Genomic DNA, 25363 nt, shown 5'->3' on the forward strand with positions numbered 1-25363 from the left:
GCTGTAAATTAGCTTAACCAGTCAGCACATCCAGGGAAGTGACGCGCTATGCTAAACAAGCTAATTTACAACAGTTTGCTCATTTCAATGTAAACATTTCGAGTAATACTATACTAATATTTGCATTAACATGAACCACTTTTACTTAAAAGAAACAAGATACTCACCAAAGTTTTTAAAACTTTGCCGACAGTTGTCGCCTCCAACGAGTGAAATTGGGAACGCCTCTAAAATGAAATTTACAACATCGCCTTCGCTGCTCCGAGTTTAACCACCGAGGTGTTTTCTTCCCTTTTGGGTGGAAATAGTCTGCTGCTCACAGCCTTCCGTGAATCCTCGGCTGCTTCATCCTCCTGTGGTTTGAAGCGGATTTTGAAAAGCGGTTGATAGAGGAAGAGGCGGTGACTGGGAGCCAGGGGCGGACCTGGCGCTCCCGTGGACCAAACCACAACTGCTGAGTTCTAAAGGAACTCAGTATTTTCAGTAATCGGTTCGGATTTTAAGCTTCCTTTAAACATATATGGGTAACCTCTCGCTGAAGAAAGTAGTTGGTTTAGGTTCTGTGGGGTACCCACCCTGTTTGATGCTAAACGAGTCTCATGCTGCTAGTGAAGAATGTGTACACTGTACACAGTGTGCAAAACCAACCACGAAGAGCCATATTTGCAGTATCAATACTGGTGTCAAAGCAAGAATGTCTACTATATTAATGAAAGTGGATTGTCTGTGTTCATTAAACTTATAGAACTTTTAGACACATTGTAATGATTGACTTTATTTAAATGCATGAAGTTCTTTGCACAAAATCCCTCTCACATAAAGTAATTTCAGCAGTTTATTCTCCACAGTTTCAGTACCTTCCAAAATGAGTCATGTCCCTTTAAAAAAACAAGTTGGAGCTAGCCATGCCCACTCACCCCTCACTCAGGCTGCTACAAGCTGCGAAGCTCCAATATCTGTGAGAGGCTCACGTAACCCCAAAATTCCACAACCTCCGCTCCGCTCCGGCACGAACTCCGCAGCAAAATCGGTCCCGTTGTAGTCAATCAGATCTGTTCCACTACTGCGGCCGTGCGGCGCAGTGTGCCGCCCACCGTTCCGCCATCCGGCAAAAATAGGATTGATTCTATTTTTGCCGGACGCCAGAGCACCTCCGCAGTCAATGGACAGAAATCACAACCGCCCAACAGGAAAGGGAGCAAGCACAACTTCTGTTATTTCACAATAAATCGATAAACCAAAAGCGTTTTTTGTTTCATATGCACAGGTTTAACAACTTTTAACAACTATCAATGGTGGCTGAACTTTAAATGCACAAAAATAAGCCATAAATACAGTTTCCACTATCAAAGTAGTCAGCCTTTTCCAAACCTGATCCAAACAACTGCTGATCTCTCAACACAAATGATGGGCAGATTAAACAGTTCATTTCGATGCTTCTCCCACACAACGGGTGTTTGGATCTAACTTTGCTCGGACTGTATCGCAAGATTTCGAAAATCCTGCGCATGCCTGTTTGCGCACCTCAGGTCTCCGCACCGGTGCGGAGCCGTTGCAGAGCGGATACAAGTAAAAATTGAGTTCGGAAGCGAGCGGCTGCGGAAGGCGGGGGTGGAGTGGAGCCAGAGCCGTGTCCAGGACTTTTAAAATGGGGTGGCCCATGTGGGGCACTTGTTTATGCATGGGTGGCACCAATGGTTATTTTTATTTATTTATTTACACAAATCTTTTTTTTATTTATTTACTTTCTAGTGAATTTTGGAGTTTCACATTGCACAATCACCATTTTTTTCTATTCATCTTCTAGTTTTGTGGTGGTTAGCAAGTCACTTCTTGTTGCATTACTGCCACCAACTGGAGATGAGTGGGACTCTAAATACTATTTATGTGAATATGAAAAAATAATAAATAATATTAATACTACAGAAATGTTCTGTAGGCCTGGGCTAGAAGACGATGTTAAAGGTGCATGCTACCACACACTATTTTTGGAGTTTACAACCCAAGCCTTTTGTCGACAATGTAAAGTCAGTTTAAACTGGAACTTAGTAGGGTGGCACCTGGGGGTGGCCAATCAGATTCTAAGGGTGGCATGTGCCACCCCAGGCCACTCCCTGGACACGCCCCTGAGTGGAGCGGAGCGAAGGTAGTGGAATTTTGGGGTAACAGTACTGCTTCCCCAGCAGATGTTCTCACTCAGTTTTTCTCCTTCCAAAAAGGCCAAAGAGGTACATAGTCTTTGTTTACAATATGTGCGCTTGTGGGGTTGCAGAGTGCCAGCTAACGCTGCTGTGTTGGCATTTGTAATTTGACATTGGCCAGCAAAAAGTTCCAGAGTTGGAACATATCAGTACAGGCGTTTACACATTAGAAGAAAGAAGAAGAAGAAAATATCATATAGCGCCTCTCAAGTAGGGGTGGGCAATATAAACGATATAAGGTACAAACAATGTAAAATTGGGTAATGATAGAGTTTTTGGCTATATCGCAATACCGCGATATTGCGATAACACATGACGTCACTGAGATGTGCATTTGGACAACAGAATGGCAGTGATTGCAAGCATGGAGTGGGCGGAGGAGGAGGCCTATGTGCCTCAAGTGGCATATATTTGCCACATGAGGATATTTAGAAGCATGTCATTTTGACATATATAAACAGAGGACAAAATATATCACATTTTATATAGTTACCGCACATGCTTCAGATTATATCGCAATATAGATTTGAGGCCATATCGCCCAGCCCTACACTCAAGATAAAAATCATGAGGTGTTTCACAAAAACAAAAAAAATGTAAAAATAGAAAAAATAATTTAGAAAATGGTTACAAATATGTTTAAGATGAGCAAAAAATAGACAATTGTGATTAAAAAATGTAAAGAAAGAGAGAGGGTGATTAGATAAGAGGGAAATCAGTGGATCCTGAGGAAGGTAGAATAGGTGGGGAGGGCAGAATGAAGAAACAGTGGTGAAGAAGGTCATACAAAAGCCAGCTTGAACAGGTGAGTCTTCAGCTGCTTTTTAAAGGAGACCACTGAGTCCACTGATCTCAGGCTCAGGGGGACAGAGTTCCAGAGTCTGGGGGCCACAGCATCAAATGATCTGTCACCTTTGGTCTTTAGCCTGGTGCTGCACAACCAGTAGGCTTTGATCACTGGACCTCAGGGACCTGCTGGGGGTGTAGGGACTAAGAAGATCACCAATGTAAGATGGCCCTATAGGCCAGAACCAGGATCATCACAACAAATAGCCAGCTCTAAAAATATCTCAAGCAATTTTAAAAATTGACAACAACTCGATATTACAGTGAAATTCATTTATCTCTTTATCAACTTGCTGTGTATGACTCGCCTTCACTTGTCATCTAGAATCCTCTGGTGCTGAGCCGTAATAATAACTGGCAACAGCCATGACACTCACAAAATGGGAGTGAGAGTCACTTGTTTGTTTTGAAAATGGGCAGCAGTAGCCACATTTGACCACAGGATGTAATTCTTGCATTTTCTATTTTAGCTGTAATTAGTTATTCCATTCTTAAAGAAACATAATGATTGGTTCTGAAGAGTAGAGGACAGGCGCAGTGCCAGGCTTTCATTTTTGGGCGGGCCACGGTAATTCAGGCCGTAATAAGCAGTGATGTAGGCTAAGTGAAGCAGGCAGGTAGCGCTAGAAATTTTCATTTAAAAAGACATCATAAATGTTTTCCCCCATCATTTTTATTTCTAAAATATAAAGTAAAGATTCACAATTTAATATTCATTCATTTTTCTTCAATGTTTAGTCTACACCCGTGCCATAATAAATCTATATAAATCTATAATAAATAAAGTAATATTTAGGTCACCCTTAACAGGTGACCAGGACCCTGTAATCAATTTTTGGCAAGGGAAATTATCTTTTTTTTTTTTTTTTTCCCATTTTTGGGGTGTTTATGATGATACAATACACAGTATGAGTACAAGAACATCAACAGATAATACATAAAACCCTTGTTTGGTCAATTTTAGCCTCCATGAAAAACTGAGCGATTTAATCACTTTTTGGCAAGTAAAATGCCATTTTTGTTGTCTACAATTAAATCATCAATAAAGAATTTAAAGATATTTTGAGGCGTTTCTAGGTAAACAGGAGGGTATAGTCTCTATTTGGCAAGTGACAATCTTAATTTTATGTGCTCAAGTGCTTTTATCTTGTCACTTTTAAATAGAGCAACGTAATGTATAGATAGTAACCTACACAGTTTCATTGTAAAGCCAACGCTTGATCAGTTATGCTATTGTTCAAGTAAAAATGTGCCCCAAACTAGTTAACTGTGGCTCCATGTCAAGTGGATTAAAGAAAGGAAGGGGGAAACAATCAAATCACTGGAGAATTGTTTATTTCCATTTATACAACGTTTGACACAAACAGGGCGCCATTTTACATTGTTTATTTATTTTTTAGAATCAAGGCTGTAACATAAAGATAGCCAGTTCTTACCACAAACCATCTTTCAATCGAAAATATTGCAAAAAGGATTAATATATGCTCATTGTGAACGTTTGAGACAAATAGCAACAACTTCCGAACTGGAAAAACTAATATCCGCGATAAACATCTGTTTAAGTACCAGACGAGGTTATCTCTGCTTTCTCAATGTCCATACTGCTAGATATGTCGAGTTTTACGGCAAAATCCTGGGGAATTTCGTCAAGAAATGCAATTACCCTAACCGTGCGCGATCCCGCGGTGGCTAATCATTTTTTGGCAGCCAGTCGCTTTTTGGCACAACACCAGCACCAGAACGCATTACCTGCACCTCTAATATTTACCTCTCAACATAGGACTCTTTCATATAAGGGTAAATGCAAACCGATAGTTTTTTATGGTTATTCATGGGGCAAAATCTCCAACATTTTTGAAAAAAAAAAAAAAAAAATCAAATCCATCTTCCAGTAATAGCAAAGCATCCAGCCCACCTCTCCAAATGCGTAAAATATGCATCCCAGCCACTAAGCGCGCTGCGCGCACCGTCAGCTACGTCAGCCCAGACAAGAGCAGAGAAAATACAGAAATAATAGAGGATAATTCTGTCTGGATGTGGATGGAGAGTACATTTTACAACAGTCATGATCCTGCCATGCCTTGACCTCCATGCACCATCATCAGCCTGCATGCTTCACACTTGGTCCCCTCATCTAGCCCCAACCAAACCCTGTTTCCACAGCAATCCCAGCCTGCATCTCATCAGCTTCATCCACTTCACCTGCTCCTGACTCCTCAGCTCATCACACACACCTGCTTCCCCTGCTACTTAAAAACCAGCCATCCAACCATTGAGTGCCAGATTACTGAACACTTTGCCAATAAATAAAGCCTTTCCTGCCTGATCACAGTCCCTTGACCTCGTTTGCACGACTGACCATCACCAAGAACTCTGCCTGCCACCACAATCGTAGCCTGTTTACGACCACGTCTCCTGCCTGCTCCCTATCTGCTTAGTTTCGATCTGGTTTTGACCCACGCCTGCCTTCCACTCTGCCCTTACCTGAGTTTCTCCGGTAACGCCTCCCATTAGCTTCTGGCTAAGACTGTTAAAAACGTCTTAATGCGTTTGGTGTCATTACGGGTCATCCAAGTCCTTTCTGTTAATGACACCTAATCATCTAAATACATAAACCATCACCTGTCTTCTAGTCCATGCTGTCAGCATTATTTTAATTGGCGTGTGAGCGTTTGAGTGTGTTTTCCACTTCAAACACTGCTCTAACCAACCAGACCAGCGTGTCCAGCTATTAATGTTACAATTAAACAATTTCACCTCATGTAGGCTAGGAACATTTCACCTGCCGTGGCCCGACCGCTTCTGCCCCGCATAAACTTTGTGCGTAATCAAATGTCTCTACAGGTGCTTTCTAAGCTGAAAAGACTATTCTGCCTCAGACAGACTGCGTTATCCGTCTCCATATTGGAGACGGGAACAAGCGCTATTCAGCCAAAGTTTCATAATCAGAGAACATTTTTCCAAGTGACATCCCTCAGAGAGACTGGGATTCCAGACCGCCAGTGGGAGGAAGTCCTGTGCTGTGGTGATGCGCTGCGCTCCGAACCCCTCTACAGATCTTCAGCTCACTGTCCACCGTGTGCGCTGCGCTGAGCACATGTCCAGTATAAAGCTCTGATGTTCTGATGGGAATCTTTTCTTGATTGATTTAGTTACCTTCGCGATGTGCATAACGATTAAAATGTCAGCTCATCTGTGTGTGCATCAGTGTGCGTCGGGGTAATTCTTTCAAAACAACCAACATCCTTGAGTTTATCCGTCAAAATAAACAGTCAAATGGAAATATCTGTAACCTGCCATTTAACTGTTTTGCCTTCTTGTGAAGATTGTTGCAAAGAGAAACAACTAAACTTGATTAACCCCAGAGCCACGCGCACTGCACTGTACTCTGTGACTGTAAACGAAGGGGAAATGATTTAATCGGATCCTTTTCTTTTCAACATGGTTTAATGTAAAGTTTCTTTCAGTTTAAACTTTAGTTACACCAATCTAACGAGACAGAGCCTGGATTTGTATTCTGAACAGTTTAAACATGTTTAAAACGGAGACGTGCGTGACACGTCTAAAATTCGCACCTGCTCCGCTATTATGGAAATTAAACTAACAAGATGAATAACATGAAATTATTTTAGGCACAGACAGACTAAATTTTGGGTAATTTTATACAAAGTGTTTTATTAATTACTGTATAACTTTGACATACACAAAAAAAATGGGTTTTGTTTGCTGGTCCTAGCCGCTCACGGCTCTTATGGGGTGGGCCCGAGTGCAGGTGGGTGGGGCCCAGGCCCGGTAGGCCCGCCCACCCGTAACGCCGTGGCTGGTGGACGGGACTTTCAGCCACATGTCTCTTGTGCACAGACTCTGTTAAAATGTGTCATCCTTTAAGCAGATTACCATCAACAGAACTAGGCAGAGGTTATGTTCCTCTTGCATTTTAACATGCGATTTACCACATATAGGGCAGTCACAGTTTCTTGGACAGCCAACAATGCTTTTAGAGGTGGGCAATAAGAAATGTAAAGAACTTCAATCCCCACAATGCATTGTGGTGCAGCGTCAGCTGTGTTGGTTCCGCTTTGTTGATTGCTACAGTATGCAAGCAGCAAGGGCAATGCTTTAACAAAATCTAGGTTCCCATGTTGTCCTGTTTGAGCTCTTGTTTCAGACAGCCTCTCCGCTGCGCGTCTGCCTTTCTGTGATAAACGTGAACTAGCTGCAGCAGCAGAAGGACTTCAGCTGAACATTGACCTCCTTTCTCTGTATTTCACAATCGAGGTCTTGTCAGAGCCAGAGCTCTGCTGGATTTATCTCAGTCTGTAGAAGAGAGGAACCCACCGGTTTGGACACCGCTCTGGAAACTTTGGCCCAAATGAAGAAAGCTTTGTTGTGTCTGTTAACTGTTTACATTTCAGTCCCCGTTTTCCTTTACTTGTTCCCTTGGATCATGAGCTATGCCATATTTTCCCACCTATGTAAGTAAAGTCTGTTTTACATCACCTACATATTTGAAAGTTTGTTAGAAAAGGACATTTAAGCTTGATTGTATTTTAGTAGAAACACGTGATCAAGTTCAAAACTTATGAGTTTATTGTCGTTTCCATTCATTTTAGTAAATGATAAATATGTAAATGAAAAATTTGAAGTGTTAATTCACAGAAAGGTTTGTTTGTATTTTGTAAACAACAAAATATTTTTTTCCTCAACGTGGCCCAAAACTACAACTTCCTACAAACTAGTTAGCTAAACTAGTTCTGCTGCATTTTTAGGATTTTTAAAAGTTGTTGTAGATTTTCTAGAAAAAAGAACATTTTTGAACAACCTAAAATATAATTTCAGATGTATAAAAATAATTATGCACATACAGGGTGCAGCAGACACTTGGACTTGGAGCTAGTGTCCCATGGTGGAACCCAAACATGGCTGGCTAGAGTTAAATTAAACATTTTATCATGATGATTGAAGGAGGTCTTTTTTGACATGTTGCTTTGATAACGTACAAGGATGTTCTTGACTGATAAGAGGGCATGACCCAGAGCAGTTTGGTCTAATGCAACAACACGCTGTAGGAAAATGCCATAACTGACCTTGTGTGTTCTCTGCTCCAGTGAGGTTTCCATACTCCACGGATCTCAGCAGACCACAAGATGTGCTGAATCACACATGCAACTTCTACCTCAACACAGAGGAGGACGTCTCAGTGGGAGTGTGGTACGCCATTTGTGGCCATTGCAGTGCACCGGTGTTTGCAAATGCAGCATGCCTGTTTGACACAGGTGGCTGTCGTGTGAAGGGAGCCGCAGTCATCCATCTGCACAGGACCTACTCCAAAAGCAGCTGGAGATCTTCGAACACAAGCTGATTTGTTTACCTCTTTCACTCTCCCTCTTCTTTCCCCTCATCTTTTTTTCTATTTGTCTCAAAGGCATACCCTCCCTGTCAGCCAATGGGAAGCCTCCGCTGGGAGAACCCTTGACTGGTACCATGAGACTCTAGGAGACGGAAGTCCTGTTATTATCTATCTCCATGGCAACGTAGGGACCAGGTGGGATTCGAGCAGTAGAGTAGATCCTTGAACTGATCCTAATGGAGCCTGGTGGGAATTACATGACCGCCCAGGCTTTTTGTTTTGCCCACAGTGCATAGACACAATGTTGGCTGAAAATAAATACAGAGGCTAACAGCCACATGTTTGTTTATTATTGATCTGATTTGAATTTTGCAGGGCGATGAGTCACAGAGTAGGACTGGTAAAGGTAAGGGTTTGGAGACACAATCAGTGATGTTTTCCTTTAGGTTTTAAAAACTCTGCTTTTCTGATGTTGCAGGTTCTGAGTGCTGCAGGTTACCATGTCTTATCTCTAGACTACAGAGGTAAGAGGATTATGGTGCTCTTCCAGTAGTCTGACTTTCTTCTGCTACATTTAAAACCTAATATTCTGTATATCTATAATAGCAGCTAAGAGCCATGCCTTTGATTGGCTTATCAGCAAAACCAGATGTGATTTCAGCATAATTTTACTGAATAGACCATGATTTGTTCTACCTTGTTAATCATGATGTAACACCAGCCGCTGAAGGGTGATTGGTGGATCTCAGAACTTTAGATAATACTGTTTTAGTGTTTCTGTGTATAGTGTGTGTCTGCCTGTAGCGTTAACAGAATATTTCTTGACAGATTTTAATGAAACTCAAAAAGAAGTAATCAGATTACAGCTAATTAACACAGTTCTAGATGAATATGAGCAAATACAAAAAAGACTTAAACTTGGTTAGCTTCACAGATTTTTGGCTAAAATTTGGGTCACTTAGGCTTTTTACACACATTGTTTTTCCGTCCGTCTGTCCGTTCGTTCGTTCATTTTTTCATTATCTTCCGCTTATTCAAGCTGTGGGTGCAGCAGCCAGATTTCCATCTCCTCAGCCACATGGGCCAACCCCTCTGGGGGGTGAGGAGCATAGGCCCAATCCGAATACTCAGTTGCACGATTCCATTCAGGTGAACAAATGTGTGAGAACAATTCTCAAGTGCAGAAGTTGACCACGCCTTTTTTGCACCCTTGATCTGCACTTCAAACTGTATTACCCACAATCCATTTTGGGAATTTTGAGAAGAAGGCGAAGAAATGGTTCAAGTACCTCTTCTGAAAATATGTATTTTCAAATGAAAGAAGTAAATTTTAGGGCAATTAATGATATTTATTCATGCTTTGAATATTTTAGATGAAGATGTAATGTTGACAACAATGAATGTAAAATTCCTCAAATACTTGTTCATTTGAAAGTTGTTAATAAAGATTTTTTTTAAAGTAGTACAAACAGCGATCAGCATGCCAGCATGCGTCGCAGTCGATGACGTAGTGCTCCTTGTCCCAATTTGGCAATTATTTGCACACTTGCGTACTATGCACTCAAACCCTTATTGCACACTTCCTCCAAGTTCACGTCACAGAAGACTGCAGGGCACAGTGCGAGGATTGAGATTGGGCTTTAGTCTCTCCAACGTGGCCTGAGTCTTCCTTTAGGTCTCCTCCCGGTTGGACATGCCCAGAAAACCTCACCAGGGAGGTGACCAGGAGGCATCCTAACTAGATGCCCAAGCCACGTCAACTGGCTCCTCTCTGTGAGGAGGAGCAGCAGCAGATCTACTCCGAGCCCCTCTCTGATGATGGGGATGTTGTGCAGTTGTCTGTTTTTGTTGTTTTGATTAATCATATTTATAAAGCACATTCTTGCCACTGTTTAAGGAAACCACAGTTGTACACAATATAATAAACACAAGCCAGGAATTACAGTAATGATAAAAAGTCATACCAATAAAGTAACACCATTGAAATATGTTTTTGCATGGCTCAAACATCCATCCGGGGTCAGGTCGCAGTGGCAGCAGCCTAGGCAGAGAGGCCCAAACAGGATAATATAAAATGTTTCATATATTTCAGTAACAATACTGCTGATTTAAAAAGGATGAAGCTGAATATTCCTATCCAAAATGAAGAGTTATATCGTGTTTTGTTTGAACTTGTCTGAATGAGGATTTGGAGATTCAACAGGAGAACCCAGTGAAGCTGGACTGACCAGCGACGCCCTCTACTTGTACCAGTGGGTAAAGACACGCAGCAGGAGTTTAGTCTGCTTCTGGGGGCACTCACTGGGCTCCGGGTCAGTTCAGAGTCATCTACACTCCTCATGATGCACACATAAAAAAATAAAAAATGCACTTATTCAAAATGTTTTGGGTTTTTTATAGAGTGGCAACCAATGCTGCAGTAAAACTCCAACAACAAGGTATGTTTAAGCTGAGATTTTGATTAAAATCAGTTTGTTAAAGCTTCTTCTCTGCAATATGAAACTGAAATCTGCATGTTGAGGCATTTTTAAATGCATTCAGGTGAAAGCAATTAACCTTATTTGAAATAAAGTCCTTTAGTTTAACTTGCTTTCCTCTTTTTGGATAAGGATCTGCTGTGGATGCTTTAATCCTGGAAGCTCCATACACAAAAATCGGAGAAGCTGTAGCCCTTCATCCCATCGCTAAGGTGAGAAAAGTCATTTCTCTTTTCTTTGGCAGCTTTTGCATTAGTGGTTGTAAAAACTGCCTCTGGTAGCATCTGTATTTCAAATGAAGTTGTATTTAATGAAATGAGATGTTCTTGTTTGCTTCACATTTAAGCATTTCTGCATCTTTTTCTCCAGATGTACGCGTTCCTGCCAGGATTTGAGAGCTTGCTTTGGCACTTACTGGAGAGGATCAGTATCCAGTTTGCTAATGATGAAAAGTAAGTCTGGTAGAATAAAATCTCATCTGGAACACAAACGGCTGCAAGCAGATGTTAGGTATATTTATGACCCTGTCTTGAAAAGAGGAACTATTAGCATCCACTTAATTGAAGTTGTAAAAAATCCGAGACAAAGATCCGTTTGAATCCATCAAAAACCTTTTAAATCTTTATTCCTTAAGCTTGAAGAAGCTGACGAGTCCACTTCTCATTCTGCATTCAGAAGATGACCGTGTGGTTCCCCTTCACATGGGTCAGAAGGTTTGGCGTCTCTTCTTCTGCTCCAGATTTCCTGCAGCGAACGTCTTCATCTTCTTTGCTGACTTTTTGTTTATTGCATCCAGCTGCACCAGATTTCCCTGCAAGCCCACAGGGAATCGGACGCTCAGGTTGAAATGGTCTCCTACAGCGCACATCTCGGATTCTCCCACAGCAGCATTTACCTGGACCCACATCTGTCAGACGTGGTTCAGTGAGTAAAAAAAAAAAAAAACTCAAATTTTTGACAACTAATGTGCCTAAATCTGATTCATCCTCTGTTCTGGTTGCAGGAAATTCTTTAAAAACGTGAGACGGTAGAGCAGATCCTTCTCCCTGGGGCAGTTTGTGGAGAATAAATGAAAAGGTTCTTTACTGATTTATTTTTCTTCAAAGTGCATGAAATAAATATGGAAATAAAGCCTCCTGATATCATTTTATAGTTGATTTATTCGATTTCTTCAGTCAGAACAACTGCATTGGATTTACATCCATCCTAAACTAGGAACACAATAAACGAGTATCCCGAGTGTGGTTAAGATCCTATTGAATTCACGATTCTTCTCCCTAGGAATGTTAGATAACCTGAGTGTTATTCTACAGAGACTCCTAAATGTGTTGGTGCTAAAAAAACAAAGAGTACAGTAACAGTGCTTTTAGTCAAATATCGAAAGTCTCAAGCATGAGTGAGCAGCTGATGGGTTGTAAACAAATGCAGCTCCTTTTTAAAGCAGTTTTACATTTTCTTCAGAGCCTTGACCGTCTCTTCGATGGCCTCTCTGGGCTCGTTTGGCGGCGGGATCTTCAGGTCGGTCGGCTTGACGCCCCACACCTCCGTCGCATATTCTGCGATGGTTCTGTCGCTGGAGAACTTCCCAGTTGCAGCAATGTTCTTGATCACCATCTTGGTCCACTCCACTGGATTCTTAAAAATAATAAATAATGCATTGTTAAAATATTGTTAATTCCTGCAGAAGACAATGGTGGCAGTAAAAGAAAACGGCTTTCAAACCAACAGAACCTCTTACCTGGAAGAGATTGTTGACTTTTTCTTGACTTTTTAAGTAGTCTTCAAAGTCTGCAAACACTTTGAATCTAAAGAGACATAAATGGTGTTTTATTAAAGAGCCCAAAAGCAAAAAGAAATGAGTACTTTTTCAAATTTCCTCACCGGTCATGTTTGAAGAGCATGTTGGTGAGATCTTTGAAAAGTTCTGGATTTTTAGGGCTGAAAAACCCGCTTGCAATCTGATCCATCACTTCCTTCAGCTCAGGAATCTTCTTGTAATACAACATGGCATCATATCTAACAACAATAATAATAAAAGCTGATTTAGTCAGTTTGGCACTAAAAAGGACATTTGCCTAATTCTCCTTAAATGGAAACACATTTTTAAAGAAACTGAAGTAAACGACTTGAAAAATCTTCAGTCAACCAGCTAACCCACTCGTTTGGCGTTTACTGAATAATATGACCGAAGTCAGGAAACTTCAAATAGAGGTAACTTAAATACTTGGGCTCCATTTAAGGGCAACAGTATTGCTTAGAAGCAAGATTACATAAAAAAAATAACCCCCAAAATTTACAACGGATGTGTGAAAAAAATTCTGTTGAGACACTTTTACCCCTTTTTGTCCATTTCAGCTACATCCTCCACCCTCATGCCAAAGATGAAGAGATTCTCCTCTCCCGCCTCCTCAGCCATCTCCACGTTGGCTCCATCCATGGTGCCGATGGTCAGCGCTCCGTTCAACATGAACTTCATGTTGCCCGTTCCCGAGGCCTCTGTTCCAGCAGTGGAGATCTGCTGGGACAAATCTGTGGCCGGTATCACTGAGGAAGAAAGAAGCCCGCAAAATAAAATTTGAGGGTTTTATTTTTTTTTTCTGCACAGGATTTAAAAAGGTAGCTACCTTTCTCAGCCAGAGAAACTCTGTAGTTCTCCAGGAAAATGACCTTCAGCTTGTTTCCCACCACGGGATCGGTGTTCACCACATCAGCCACTGAGGTGATGAGCTTGATGATCATTTTGGCCATGTGATATCCTGGTGCAGCCTGTAGAGAGGCACAATGTCAGGAACACCGACCTTTCTCTCTTGAACTAATCTGGATTAAGCACCGTACATTACCTTTCCACCGATTATCACGGTGCGCGGCACAAAAGGTGCAGAGGGGTTCTTCCTGATGCCTTGAAAAAAAATAAAACACTAATATTATCAAAGACATGGATTTTAATAGTGCAAAAGTCTGAATGCTCATTTATGTTGTTTAATAAACTCCTTAAATTGCACCATAATTGCCGCGTCACGAGTCATTTTTAGGGAAATAGTTTCTCCAAAAAAAAGGGAAAAGTGATGAAAGAGCTGCATGGAAACTTCCCCATAGCTGATCTGGACGGCAGCATTCCTCATGTTCATTATAACATGAAACACGGGTGGGTGTGGAATAACCCAACCCACTCATTCTCACCCATAAAGACTACAATAACACTTTATTTTTTCAGTTTGTTGATTAAACTCCAGCTCCACCTACGGTTGTACATGGCGATGATGTGCAGGCAGTTGAGGAGCTGCCTCTTGTACTCATGGATTCTCTTAACATGGACGTCAAACATAGAGGAAGGGTTGATTTTCACTCTGTACTCCTTCTCCAGGTACTGGGCAAATTTCAGCTTGTTGTCCTGCAACCAGACGTGAATTACGTGACTTGGCATGAAAGGGAGTGACTGAGGTGAAACAGCTGGGAGACGTGTCTTTACATGCATGTTTAGTGGCTCAGTGCAAAAAAACTGAAAGCAGAAGTACTTTTCTGATTTCCATCTGACAAATCTGTTTATTTTGCTTTTATACGACAACCTGAAAGCACCACATTTACATGCAGGACTACTTATAGTTCAGTGTGGAATCTTCTTTAAAGAGCAAGTCACCCCCTACAAGAGTCTAACTCCACTCCCACTTCATGTTTGAAAAATGCAACAAATGCTGTTGCCTGGCAGACCGAGAGGGCGGAGCCGCTAACAAATACACACACACTCAGGCTCACGACAGCATTGTGACATCATAATGTACCAGTTTAAATCATAGCATACTTCTTAGCCAATAGCGGTGGCAGATTTAAATTAAAAAACAGTGCAGAGTTTTTACCTGACAGCGGCACAACACTGCCAGTTTTAGGCAGAATATTTAAATTTTAACTAAGATGCACTGAAGTGCCAAATTATTGACGACACGTGTCTGGAGCATGATTAGACACTCGTTTATTTAGTTTATCAGCAAAAAAAAGTTAATTTGGGGGTGACTTGCTCTTTAACTTTTGCAAATTTGAATTAAAACTAATAGAAAAAGTGCAACTATGTTCCAAAATAGACGGCACTGTGCAAAATGTACATGTATGCAGCACATAATGATCTATGAAATTACAAATAGTATTCAGTTTATATTAGTACCAAGACCCCATCAGTACTTTTGGTAATGAAAACAGAGGAAGTATCTGAACATTGTTTTTTAAATTAAATGATCTTGGTGTGGTTTTGAACAACACTACCTGTTTGACTTTAGAGACGTCCCGGATGAAGGCTACATCATCCACAAAGTCATTCAGCTTCTTCAGTTGGCTCAGGTCCTTCACATAATCTTCTCCTATCACCTATAGTTAAAAAGGTCAAAGGTTACGATAACAATCTACCAAAGCATACTCCGTCGTGTCTCATAAATATGAAACATTCCGACCTCGGCGATGAGCTCGGCCAGTCCAGGGTTGCAGAGCAGCAGCCAGCGTCTGGGAGTGATGCCGTTGGTTTTGTTCTGAAACTTCCCCGGCTCAAGATCACTAAAATCTTTGAATCTGACAAAAAGGGGAGGGGAAGGTTTAAGACAAAATGGTAAACCAGTGGGTTTGGGGTCACTCTCCCAAAAAGATCCTTGAGCATCTCAAGCAGGTTTCTTTTGTCTGAAAAGTCAGGCACTTTCAGATTTAATTGTCAAAGAAGGTCAGATTTTTAGAAATGGAGCTCTTTGTAACATTTCTTGTCTTTGCAGGTCCTGCATTTGAGAAAATGTGTTTAAATCTGACAGGATTGACAAGCTAACAGCTAGTCCGATTAGAGTCCAAAACAACTCAGATCTCTAAATTTTTATGTCACTTTACAAGAATGTTATTTCATAAATGCTTACATTTACAGAATCGTATTGCATGGTTGTTCCAAAGCTCCAGGTTACACCAGAAATGCTACAGCTAGCTCTTAGCAATTATCCATAAAATGCTATATAAGTAACTAAAAAAAAGCTACATTAGTGTTATAGAATTATGCAACTGCAATTAATTTTTAGTTGCTTGAAACGGCAGCAATTACTCCATTTGTACTAGCTGTTAGCTGGCTAATCTAGTCAGAATTAAACCATTTCATCAGATTAGAGCCAGTTAAGATGCTAATTGCTCACAACTTTTACACAGAAAATGACAGATTTATGTTGAATTTAGATGGAAGATACTTTAAAATCAGATTTTATGTTCCATCAGCAGAAGGCTTACATTTTAGTCTTGATGATGTTGGAATGTATCTCAGCAACTCCATTGACAGCATGAGAGCCCACGATGCACAGGTGTGCCATGTTCACCCTCTTGCAGCCATCTTCCTCGATCAGAGACATCCTCCTCAGTTTGTCCATGTCTTTTGGAAAGAGAGCAGCAATTTTCTGCAGAAAAAAAATTAAGTGAAAATTTCGCTCTTAAACCACAGAACAAAATAAAAAAAAATACGATTTTTTCCTTACACGTTTTTAAGTCATTTTGTGAAAGTGCGTTGGTAGTTTTTGGTGTAGCACACTTACATCAAGATGAGCCTGGTTGATCTGGTAGATGATCTGCAGGTGTCTGGGCAGCAGCTTCTCAAGCAGCTCCACGGGCCAGCGCTCCAGAGCTTCGGGGAGAATGGTGTGGTTGGTGTAGGCAAATGTACGCCTGGTGAGGTCCCAGGCCTGCAGAGGAGGGACGAACCTCTCAGCAAATGTGATACCAAAAGTCATTATTCTGTGTTTAATAGATTTCCTTTCCTTACAGACAAATGTTACACAGCTGTAAAGTGTTTGTTTCTGTTGTCTCATTTCCTGTTATTCATCGTCAGCCATCAAGCAAAACTCACAGTTTCCCATTTGAGTTTTTCAATGTCCACAAAGATTCGCATCAGCTCTGGGATGGCCATGGCAGGATGAGTGTCATTCAGCTGGATGGCCACCTGGAAAACACAAAGCTGCTGTTTAGAGTCGGCTTTCTGACCCAAAATTGTGTTTCAGTCTATTGTTAGTCTGTATTTTTTGGTAGAAGTGACCTAAACATTGGTGCACTATTCAAACACTCGGCTGGTTTAATCACTGCTGCACAACTTTGTGTAGAAAAGGCCAAAAAGGGAACAAAATACATAATCTTGCAGACTATCACTTTGTCTCTGAGGCTTACTTTGTCCGGGAAGCTCTCAAAGCAAGTGCGGCCTGGGACGCCCTTTTTAGTTGTTTTATACCGGCGGATGATGTCTTGGAGCGTAGCTGCTACAACAAAATATTCCTGCTTCAGCCGAAGCTCCTTCCCTTCAAAGAACTACAACACAGGCTCAATTAGAGAGCTGCAATCTGAACTGAAGAAATTCAAGAGCAAACACATACAGATGGGGTATTTTATTGCTAAATAAGGGCCGTACATTGTCATTTGGGTAGAGCACACGGGAGATGTTCTCTGCCAGATTTCGGTCCAGAACTGCTTGGATGTAATCTCCCACATTAACTATAAAAAAAAACACATCACCTGCTGATAAGAAAAAACGAACATTCAAATCGGACAAGGGAGGAAGTAGGGAGGAGGAGTCTTGCAATTTTCTCTGTCAACAACTTAAACTGAAACTCAGATTGTGTTGCAAAAGTGTATTTTCCCCTTCCTCTTGTGAAAGCGAGACAATTGTTCAGAGCTCACAGTCTTTCAGGTTGAAGTCGTTGGGCGCGCGGGCCGACCACAGTCTCATGGTGTTCACAGTGTTGTTCATGTAGCCGGGAATGGGCGTGTCGTATGGCATTGCCAACACAACCTGCAAGAGAAAACGCAGAATGGTTGACTTGGCAAATAAGAGGGGGAAATCGTCCTTCCTCAACTCTCAAATGCTCACTTTATAAACAATTAAATCGGTTTTACTGATGCGGAGCCATGCCACACACCATCTGAGACATTGACATTAGCTGTTGGGGGTGACCCCAGTCCAAGATGGCTGCTACAGCTGATCGATCAACAGAAGAATGGCTCCAAGGCTCCAAGTCGGTCGGTTTTACTGACATTGATCTGCGTTGCATACATCTTCAAACTTGTGGATTTAATACCTTTATAAGTTGTGGTTGACTGGAAACCATTTAAAAAGTTTTTCTGATTATAAATCGGTCACTGAGTTTTTCATTCTGGCTGAACATGAAAATGGTCTCCTACACATATCTCCTGCATTAGCTTCTGATAGAAAATCGACGGTGAAACCTCAGGATTTGAAAATGCTCATAGATCGACGTCACACTGATTTAGTGTTCATGATCTCAACTCATGACAGGGAAGGCTGTTGTTTTAATGTCCAGTAATCAGCAGAGAAGGTCTCGGCAAGTTTAAGCTAACCGTTAGCATTAGCAACTCCACCATACAATATAACTCCTCCAGGTTTATGTTATTTGTAGAGATAAAACATCCATGTGGCAAGTCATTGGTAAAGTTGTGTTTCTGTTATTCAATCCAGGGCGAGATGTCCAAATAGGAAATAAGACTTTGAAACCCATCGTGTTAAACTCTACTGTGATGCTGCAGACTTGGCTCTGCGGAGCCAGGGGTTTGTGGGCTTTTATGTGCCCCGAGGACTGCCTGCAAGGCATTCAATCCTCCAAGAGGCCAACGCAAGTGTATTAAACAAGTCAACTACTCCTTTAATAGCAGATCGTCACATCTGATGTTCCACTGACAATGTATCTATTGGCAGCCATATCAGAATCAGAGAATCAGAGAGAATTTTATTGCCAGCGCTCCAGCGAACCAGAGCATAGGAACTTGACTCTGCAGATATAAAATGTTTTATCTGTGCACTTTTGCAAGTTTCCTCATTTTTTATGCACGTTGTGTTTAAAATGTGCAAATAATTTGTCCAATTTATGACTACTGCTTTTGATGGAACCCTTTATCACTATAGTTATAAATTTTATATTTTTCAAATTTGATGTAGCGGCTGAGAGTCAAGACACATTCTCCAGTCAAACAAAGATTGTATAGAATACTACCAAGACTGGACCTAAATGGCTCATGATCCATGTTCAAACTCTGGCACAGAATGCAATGATTCCTTCCAGAAATGCAAGGTCTTTAATTATGTTCAAGCACCTGAGTATTGACCCATTTGGGACCGTCTCTGGTCTCCTCTACGTGTCCATAGAAGTGAACCGGCAGCATGTACTCAGGCCGAGCCTTCTCCCATGGGTTTCCGTGTCTCAACCAGTCGTCGGCCTCCTCCACCTGCAGCGCAAAAGGTCAGACAAGTTAAAGCTATAGGACAAACGTCAGCAAGTGAAAAACAAAGACTGCCTTATCTGGCCATTTTCTTCACCAGCCTGAAGCAACAAAAGTGCTGCAACATTAACACAGCCCAAAATAAGATGCAGTTTCCAGTAAATGACGCTCATTAGCAGCAGGGTTTAGCTGTGCATGTTCATCATGTGTGCAGAAACACCAAGCCCGGGTTCAGTTCAGAGTTCAGAGGGACATGTCTACAATGAGCAACTGAACAGCAAACAAGTAGCAGAAACACAAAAGAGCAGAAGCCTGCAGTTTTGTCAACCCTTATCACAAGATACACAAGATTTGTTTTGTCATCTCAAGCCAACCTTCAGGGAGGAAATTGCACCATTTCAACTGCGCTAAATGAAACCGACAACCAGTTTTTTTGTTAATCATTAGCTTGTGATGTTTTCTGACCTAATTCATTTCAACTTTGCCCTGACTCAGCTATGACAAGGGAATCCTAATTTTCAAGAAGAAAATCCTGTGCAGAGATTTATTTATTTATTACCTGCCAGCCATCTCTTATTTTCTGATTAAAGATGCCGTATTCATATCGGATGCCGTAGCCATATGCTGCAAGGCCGAGTGTGGCCATGGAGTCCAAGAAACACGCTGGAATGGAAATCAAAAACATTAAAAAGGGCATTTTAAAACTTAAGCGAGAACTGAAGTGAACTCTGCAAAGCAGGCTGGGAAGCTTGGAGCAACTAGTTGCTAGTTTCCACCGTGGTTTGGCAAGTTTGAAGCTGAGAGTTGCTTCACATGTTCACATTTTTTGGATAACTGCCAGTGTAACCTGTAGATAAAAATGAGTGAGTTCACACTAAAACAATTGTGTGTTGCAGCCGTTCTACCTGCCAGTCTACCCAGACCTCCATTCCCAAGCCCTGCATCCTCCTCAACCTCCTCCAGCTCCTCCATGTCCAAGCCAAGCTGCAGTAGAATAAAAATCCATTAGATCATTTAGAGCGATTGAACTAGAAATAAAAAAATTGAGCTCTTACAAAGCCAGTTATCTGACCTGGTAGATGGCTTCATCGCAGGCGTTCTGCAGCCCCAGATTGATCATGGTGTTTTGAAGCGCCCTGCCCATGTAGAACTCCAGAGACAGATAATAAACCCTCTAGAAACGCAAAAAAAAAAAAAAAAAAAAAAAACAACAAAACAACAACAATAAAAAAATTTAAACTTGTATCATGCAAAAGATTTTTTAAGCAAACTTTAAATGAATGTTTGGGGTATGCATTTGTCTGATTTGAGGTATAAATGAGCGAGAAGTGGAACAAACACGCATTCTCCTGCATAAAGTGATGAGTGACCTGAATCAAACAGAGCCTCTTTGTGGGGTTGAATGGATTGATGGATTTCCAACAGAAATTTATCAGTTATTCTGTTCAGATATTTAGTTTAGCATAAGGTTTTTCTACGTGTGGAGATAGTTTGGACCTTTAGGATTCTGAACTGCGTTTCTCCTCCACAGTGATCTGTACCTTTGGGTCTGCTTCATAGTAGAACTGTTGCGTCCTGATCCACCTCCCCACTAGATGGTCCCTCACGGTGTGCGCCAGGGCAAAGTAATAGTCCCGGGTCGTTGCGATGTTCCTGTCTTTGACCAGGGTGAAGTGCAGGTGGCGATTGAAGCCCTTCTTGAGCTCGGCCACGTTTTCCACCCCCACGATGCCCCTGATGCTGATCTGCTTGCGTTTTTCCTGGTCGGTGAGCGGCGTCGCCATGGCGGCTGTGCGGATAGTCGTGCGTGCCGGACTGCTGGAGTTCGACCTGTGGCTGTTTGGGAGCGAAGTTGGTCAACACTAGAGCAGTATTCATGCACAAGTCTCCTCCCCACGCTGCATGTCATTGGTGAGCGCTTCAGGAAGGGAGAGGGGGAGCTTCTCGGTCGGGCCCCAGCTGAGCTGCGTGGAGAAACAGAAGAAAACTATTTGCAGATCAGCTGAGTTGAATTTCAATTACTAGGATGGGCCAGCTTGCATCCAATAGGTCAGACGAAAGCATGGGGGAGGGAAGGAAGTCAAGCTGGAAGAATGCAGTGGTGTGTCCAGGCTTTTATTTTTTTTAAATGGAGTGATGTAACCTGGTTGAGCTGTATCACACTGTGTGTGTGTGTGTGTGTGTGTGTGTGTGTGTGTGTGTGTGTGTGTGTGTGTCATGGTGTGGATGCAGCAACATAGGTGATTTCAATTAGAAATCGGGCACTGCTCTGCTGAAGGCACATAGATCTGCATGTAAGTTTTTTTTCTTTTCCCTGTTTGGTTTTGTTTTGAGAACGCTGTTCCAGACCACACTCCACACTAGTTGGTGGCGGTAATGCACCATTCGTTGTTTGCCAACCGCCAATAAAAACCCCAAAGAACAAGATCTTCATATTCTTGCTTATTTAAAATATATTTTTTACACATTTTCTAAGTGCTTTTTTATATTGTTACAACTTTTTATATTTTTTGTTTTTGTGAAGCGCCTCGTGATTTTTATCTTGAGAGGCGCTATAGAAATGATATTTTCTTCTTCTTCTTCATGTATTGCGGCTGTGCTGAGCTCTTTGCAGAATTCCTCGCAGAAGCTCACAGGTGTGCCAAACAGGGAAGACCAGGAGTCACTGATCAGAAGGACCAAACACCTGTCCAGCACTGAGTCGAACGGCTGGATGAACTGGGCCGATTGGGGGAAGCTCAAGTCATCGTCACTCTGGCTTCATACATGTTGGTTTGGTGAAGACAATTCAACTTCCCCCTGGATTTTAACTGGTCTCCCTGCCCTGTTTTGTAGGCACAACCTGCACAGACTGAGCTTTTATATGGACTTTTAGCTTTTTCAATTATTTTTAATAAATTATCTATTTTTGAAGCGATCCTATTCTGTGCTTCATTGCCCACATTTATGCTGGTTGGTCAGCTTCACTTCATGTAACATCTTGGGGGCTGATCTGCGGGTGTTACAGGCGGCTGACACCCATATGACGAAAAAAATCTTGGTAGCGTCATCCAATCACGAGGCCTCCTGCTACCAAGAATTAACCAAGAATTAGTAGAGATAGCCAATCACGACACGCGCTGCTACCAAGATTTGCCTGAGCTACAGGGTCGTTGGCCAACCACAAAGAGTCCGCCTCCAGCTACAATGGACGAATCACAGTGGTGGAGCACCCGGCCTGTTTACTCAGGTAAACAGTTGTTTATTACAGTATATTATTATTGTGTGGGAGCATTCCCAGAGGAGAGGGACCTCAAACTTTACGTTTCGCCATTTTGTTTTTTTAGAAAATCAGAGCTAGCTTGTGGTAAGTTTCGTACTTGTCCCGTTGGGAAAAGTTTTGAATTACAACTGTATTAGCTATGTTACTACCCGGGAAAACGTACCGTTGTTATTTAATGAATCACTATACTTATACTGAGTTTATAAGCTTTTTATTCGTTTTGTTCATGTATGAGTGAATGAATTCAGTTTTTCAATTATTCATTGTTTGTAGAATATTGAGCATAGTAAAAGTACTTTTTGCTTTTAAATCAAGACAAGACGGAAGTTCTCATCTTTGGACCAGAAATCCAGAAAAGGAAATTGCTTAGCCAATCACCTGACCTGAATGGCATTATATTAATCTCCGAGAACAAAGTAAGGAACCTTGGTGTTATCTTTGACCAGGACATGTCATTCAAATCCCAGGTTAAACAGGTTTGTAGGATTTCCTTTTTCCACCTTCGGAATATTGCTAAGATTAGAAGCATCCTTTCCAGGAGTGATGCTGAAAAACTAGTTCATGCATTTATTACATCAAGACTGGATTACTGTAATTCATTACTCTCAGGAAGTCCACAGAATGTAGTTAAAAGTCTTCAGCTTGTCCAAAATGCTGCAGCTAGAGTTCTGATGAATCAAAATAAAAGATCATATCTCTCCTGTCTTAGCTTCCCTACATTGACTACCTGTTAAATTCAGAATAGATTTTAAGATCCTTCTTCTCACATGTAAAGCTCTTAATAATCAAGCTCCATCATACATCAGTGATCTGATTGTTCCATATGTTCCTAACCGAGCACTTCGTTCTCAGACTGCAGGTCTACTGGTGGTTCCCAGAATATCTAAAATTAGGATAGGAGGCAGATCTTTTAGTTATCAGGCTCCTCTCCTGTGGAACCAGCTCCCAGCCTTAGTCCGTGAGGCAGACACCTTGTCTACTTTTAAGACTAGGCTTAAAACATTTTTATTTGATAGGGCCTATGGTTTAAATCTGATGTTAGCCTAAATCTGGACAAGTGGGGGAGTACAGGGAGGTGGAGTGTACAGTCGATAAAGACGGCTCTCCCTTGCCCTGACTCCAACATGCCTCCATCTAAATAGGATAGATTATCCAGAGTTATTTCTGTAGTTATGCTGCTATAGGCTTAGACTGCTGGAGGATACATTGACCACTTTTCACACTACTGCTTTCTTCTACAGTCTGCTCTTTAACTGTATTATTTTCTGCAATTTCAGCCGTTAACTTTATTTTCTCTCTTAAGTGTTTTTGTCCCCAGAAGAAGCTACAACGATGTTCTGCTGAGCTGTGTTAATTTTGACAGGAAATTTTAATTTTATTTTAGTCTTAGTCTTTTGGCTAAAAATCAATTTTAGTCTTAGTCCAATTTTAGTCATTAGATTTATTTTAGTTTTAGTCCCATTTTAGTTGATGAAAATAACAAGTAATTTTAGTCGATAAAAATAAGCAATTTTAGTCAACAAAATGCATCTGTTTTTTCTAATGAAGTAATTTCCTACTTTTGTATAGAGCACTGAAAAACTAGTGTAATTTAATACACAGGGTCCAAACTCTTAACCACCACTGATCAGATATAGCACACACAGCTAAGAACATAAAATATTTGAATAAAAAAAACACTTCACATGTTTAACACTTACATGTTTAATAAAAAACAAAAAGCACACTGGAAATTACAAAGGTGCTCTTTTTAGCAATTGCACAACAAGAATTTACAAGAACAGCAAATTTAAACATGTTAACCCTGAGTCTGTAGATATTCACTTGTTACAACACTGGCTCAACCAAACAGTGTGAATATTTATTTGCTGCGATTCATTTTGAGAAAAGCACTTCGTGCTAGTGTGACCTTTGCTCGGTTGCGTTTCCCTCTAGTGAGGTCATCTGTGATACTGAACACTCTTTCTGCAAAAGATTGAGAAGCTGGCATTGCCAATATGTCTAATGCTAATGGTTTCAGGCTGTGAAATGTGTCACATTTTCCAAGCCAAATCTCCATTCCCGTTTCCAAGTGATGGACTGTGAGAGCTCTTCCTTATACTGGCTTATCTGATGTCTAACACTACACTTGGAAGACTTTGGTTTAGGCTTTGCTCCGAATTTGGAGAGAAATCTAAAGACTGGTTATCTGGAGGAGGAGGAGGCAGATGATGAAGAGGAGGCGGCGGCGGGTGGTGCCGGTTCAGGTCCATTCAGTTCCTCCAGATCAGAGTGGTTCTCCTGTGTCTGAGAGCACCGAACAACATACCCTTCTGCCTGCTTGAGCAGCTCCTGAATGTTATCATCAGCCACACTGAGGAGGGTCTGACACACAGCAGGATTGAGAAAGCAAGCAGCTGCTACAAGTGGGGAAAACTTGTCATCTGAGCGATCTTTAACACGTGCAAAAGGCGCACCGGGTTAGAAAACGTACCGGTAAAACATCCGTGTGGGCTCGGGACTCGGATCATATTAGTGCAAACCAGACATTGTGAAAATTTATTATGTAAAGTGACATGACATAAGTGACTTTAGAACCGTGTTACTGATTACTTTTGTTCTATAAACCTGTGTCTGAAAGTGTGTGTGTGTGTTTAATAAAAGGTTTTGATATTTATGTTTAGCTGCATCTCCATCAAGGCTGCCTGATTTCCACTCTGATGACACTACTCCAGGGACATCAAGGAGACAGGTAAGTTAGATATGATTTGGCTACCTTTGCCCATTTTTTTTTCTTATAAGTACATGACAAACTTATCATTTAGGACTCCGCTGGCCCCAACAACACCGAAGCTTTCAGAGCTGTGCAGGATTTGGCACTCTTCAATCTGAGAAAGCACAGCCTGCCTCTCACCCTTGAAGAGTCCAATAACATTGTTGCTCTTTGGAAAAGATTGTCAGAGCACGACAGGCAGCGCACCGTTTTTTCTCCACGCCACCAAACAACCCTGAACAAAGGCCG

At 41.5% G+C, this 25363-nt stretch overlaps 2 protein-coding genes across 2 annotated transcripts; one reads left to right on the forward strand and one right to left on the reverse strand.

The window, feature by feature from the left end:
* The first annotated feature begins 7138 nt into the window (after positions 1-7138).
* LOC107391948 (lysophosphatidylserine lipase ABHD12) lies at positions 7139-12019 on the forward strand. The gene is made up of 12 exons (XM_015969462.3): positions 7139-7522; positions 8156-8258; positions 8473-8592; positions 8773-8803; positions 8876-8921; positions 10583-10709; positions 10798-10835; positions 11007-11086; positions 11244-11326; positions 11509-11587; positions 11671-11798; positions 11878-12019. Exons 1-12 carry the CDS (start codon positions 7420-7422, stop codon positions 11903-11905), a joined length of 966 nt encoding a protein of 321 aa, XP_015824948.3. The 5' UTR covers positions 7139-7419; the 3' UTR covers positions 11906-12019.
* pygl (phosphorylase, glycogen, liver) lies at positions 12017-21007 on the reverse strand. Its single transcript, XM_015969461.3, has 20 exons — positions 20642-21007; positions 20173-20274; positions 20006-20084; positions 19660-19763; positions 18975-19106; positions 17547-17658; positions 17278-17360; positions 17040-17177; positions 16726-16818; positions 16415-16561; positions 16116-16279; positions 15314-15428; positions 15129-15230; positions 14118-14265; positions 13715-13773; positions 13499-13640; positions 13211-13418; positions 12756-12890; positions 12613-12679; positions 12017-12509 (listed from the first exon to the last, which is right to left on the reverse strand). Exons 1-20 carry the CDS (start codon positions 20882-20884, stop codon positions 12321-12323), a joined length of 2562 nt encoding a protein of 853 aa, XP_015824947.1. The 5' UTR covers positions 20885-21007; the 3' UTR covers positions 12017-12320.
* Between the last annotated feature and the right edge of the window lie 4356 nt (positions 21008-25363).

This window comes from Nothobranchius furzeri, chromosome 18, assembly GCF_043380555.1.
Source record: "Nothobranchius furzeri strain GRZ-AD chromosome 18, NfurGRZ-RIMD1, whole genome shotgun sequence".
NCBI lineage: Eukaryota > Metazoa > Chordata > Actinopteri > Cyprinodontiformes > Nothobranchiidae > Nothobranchius > Nothobranchius furzeri.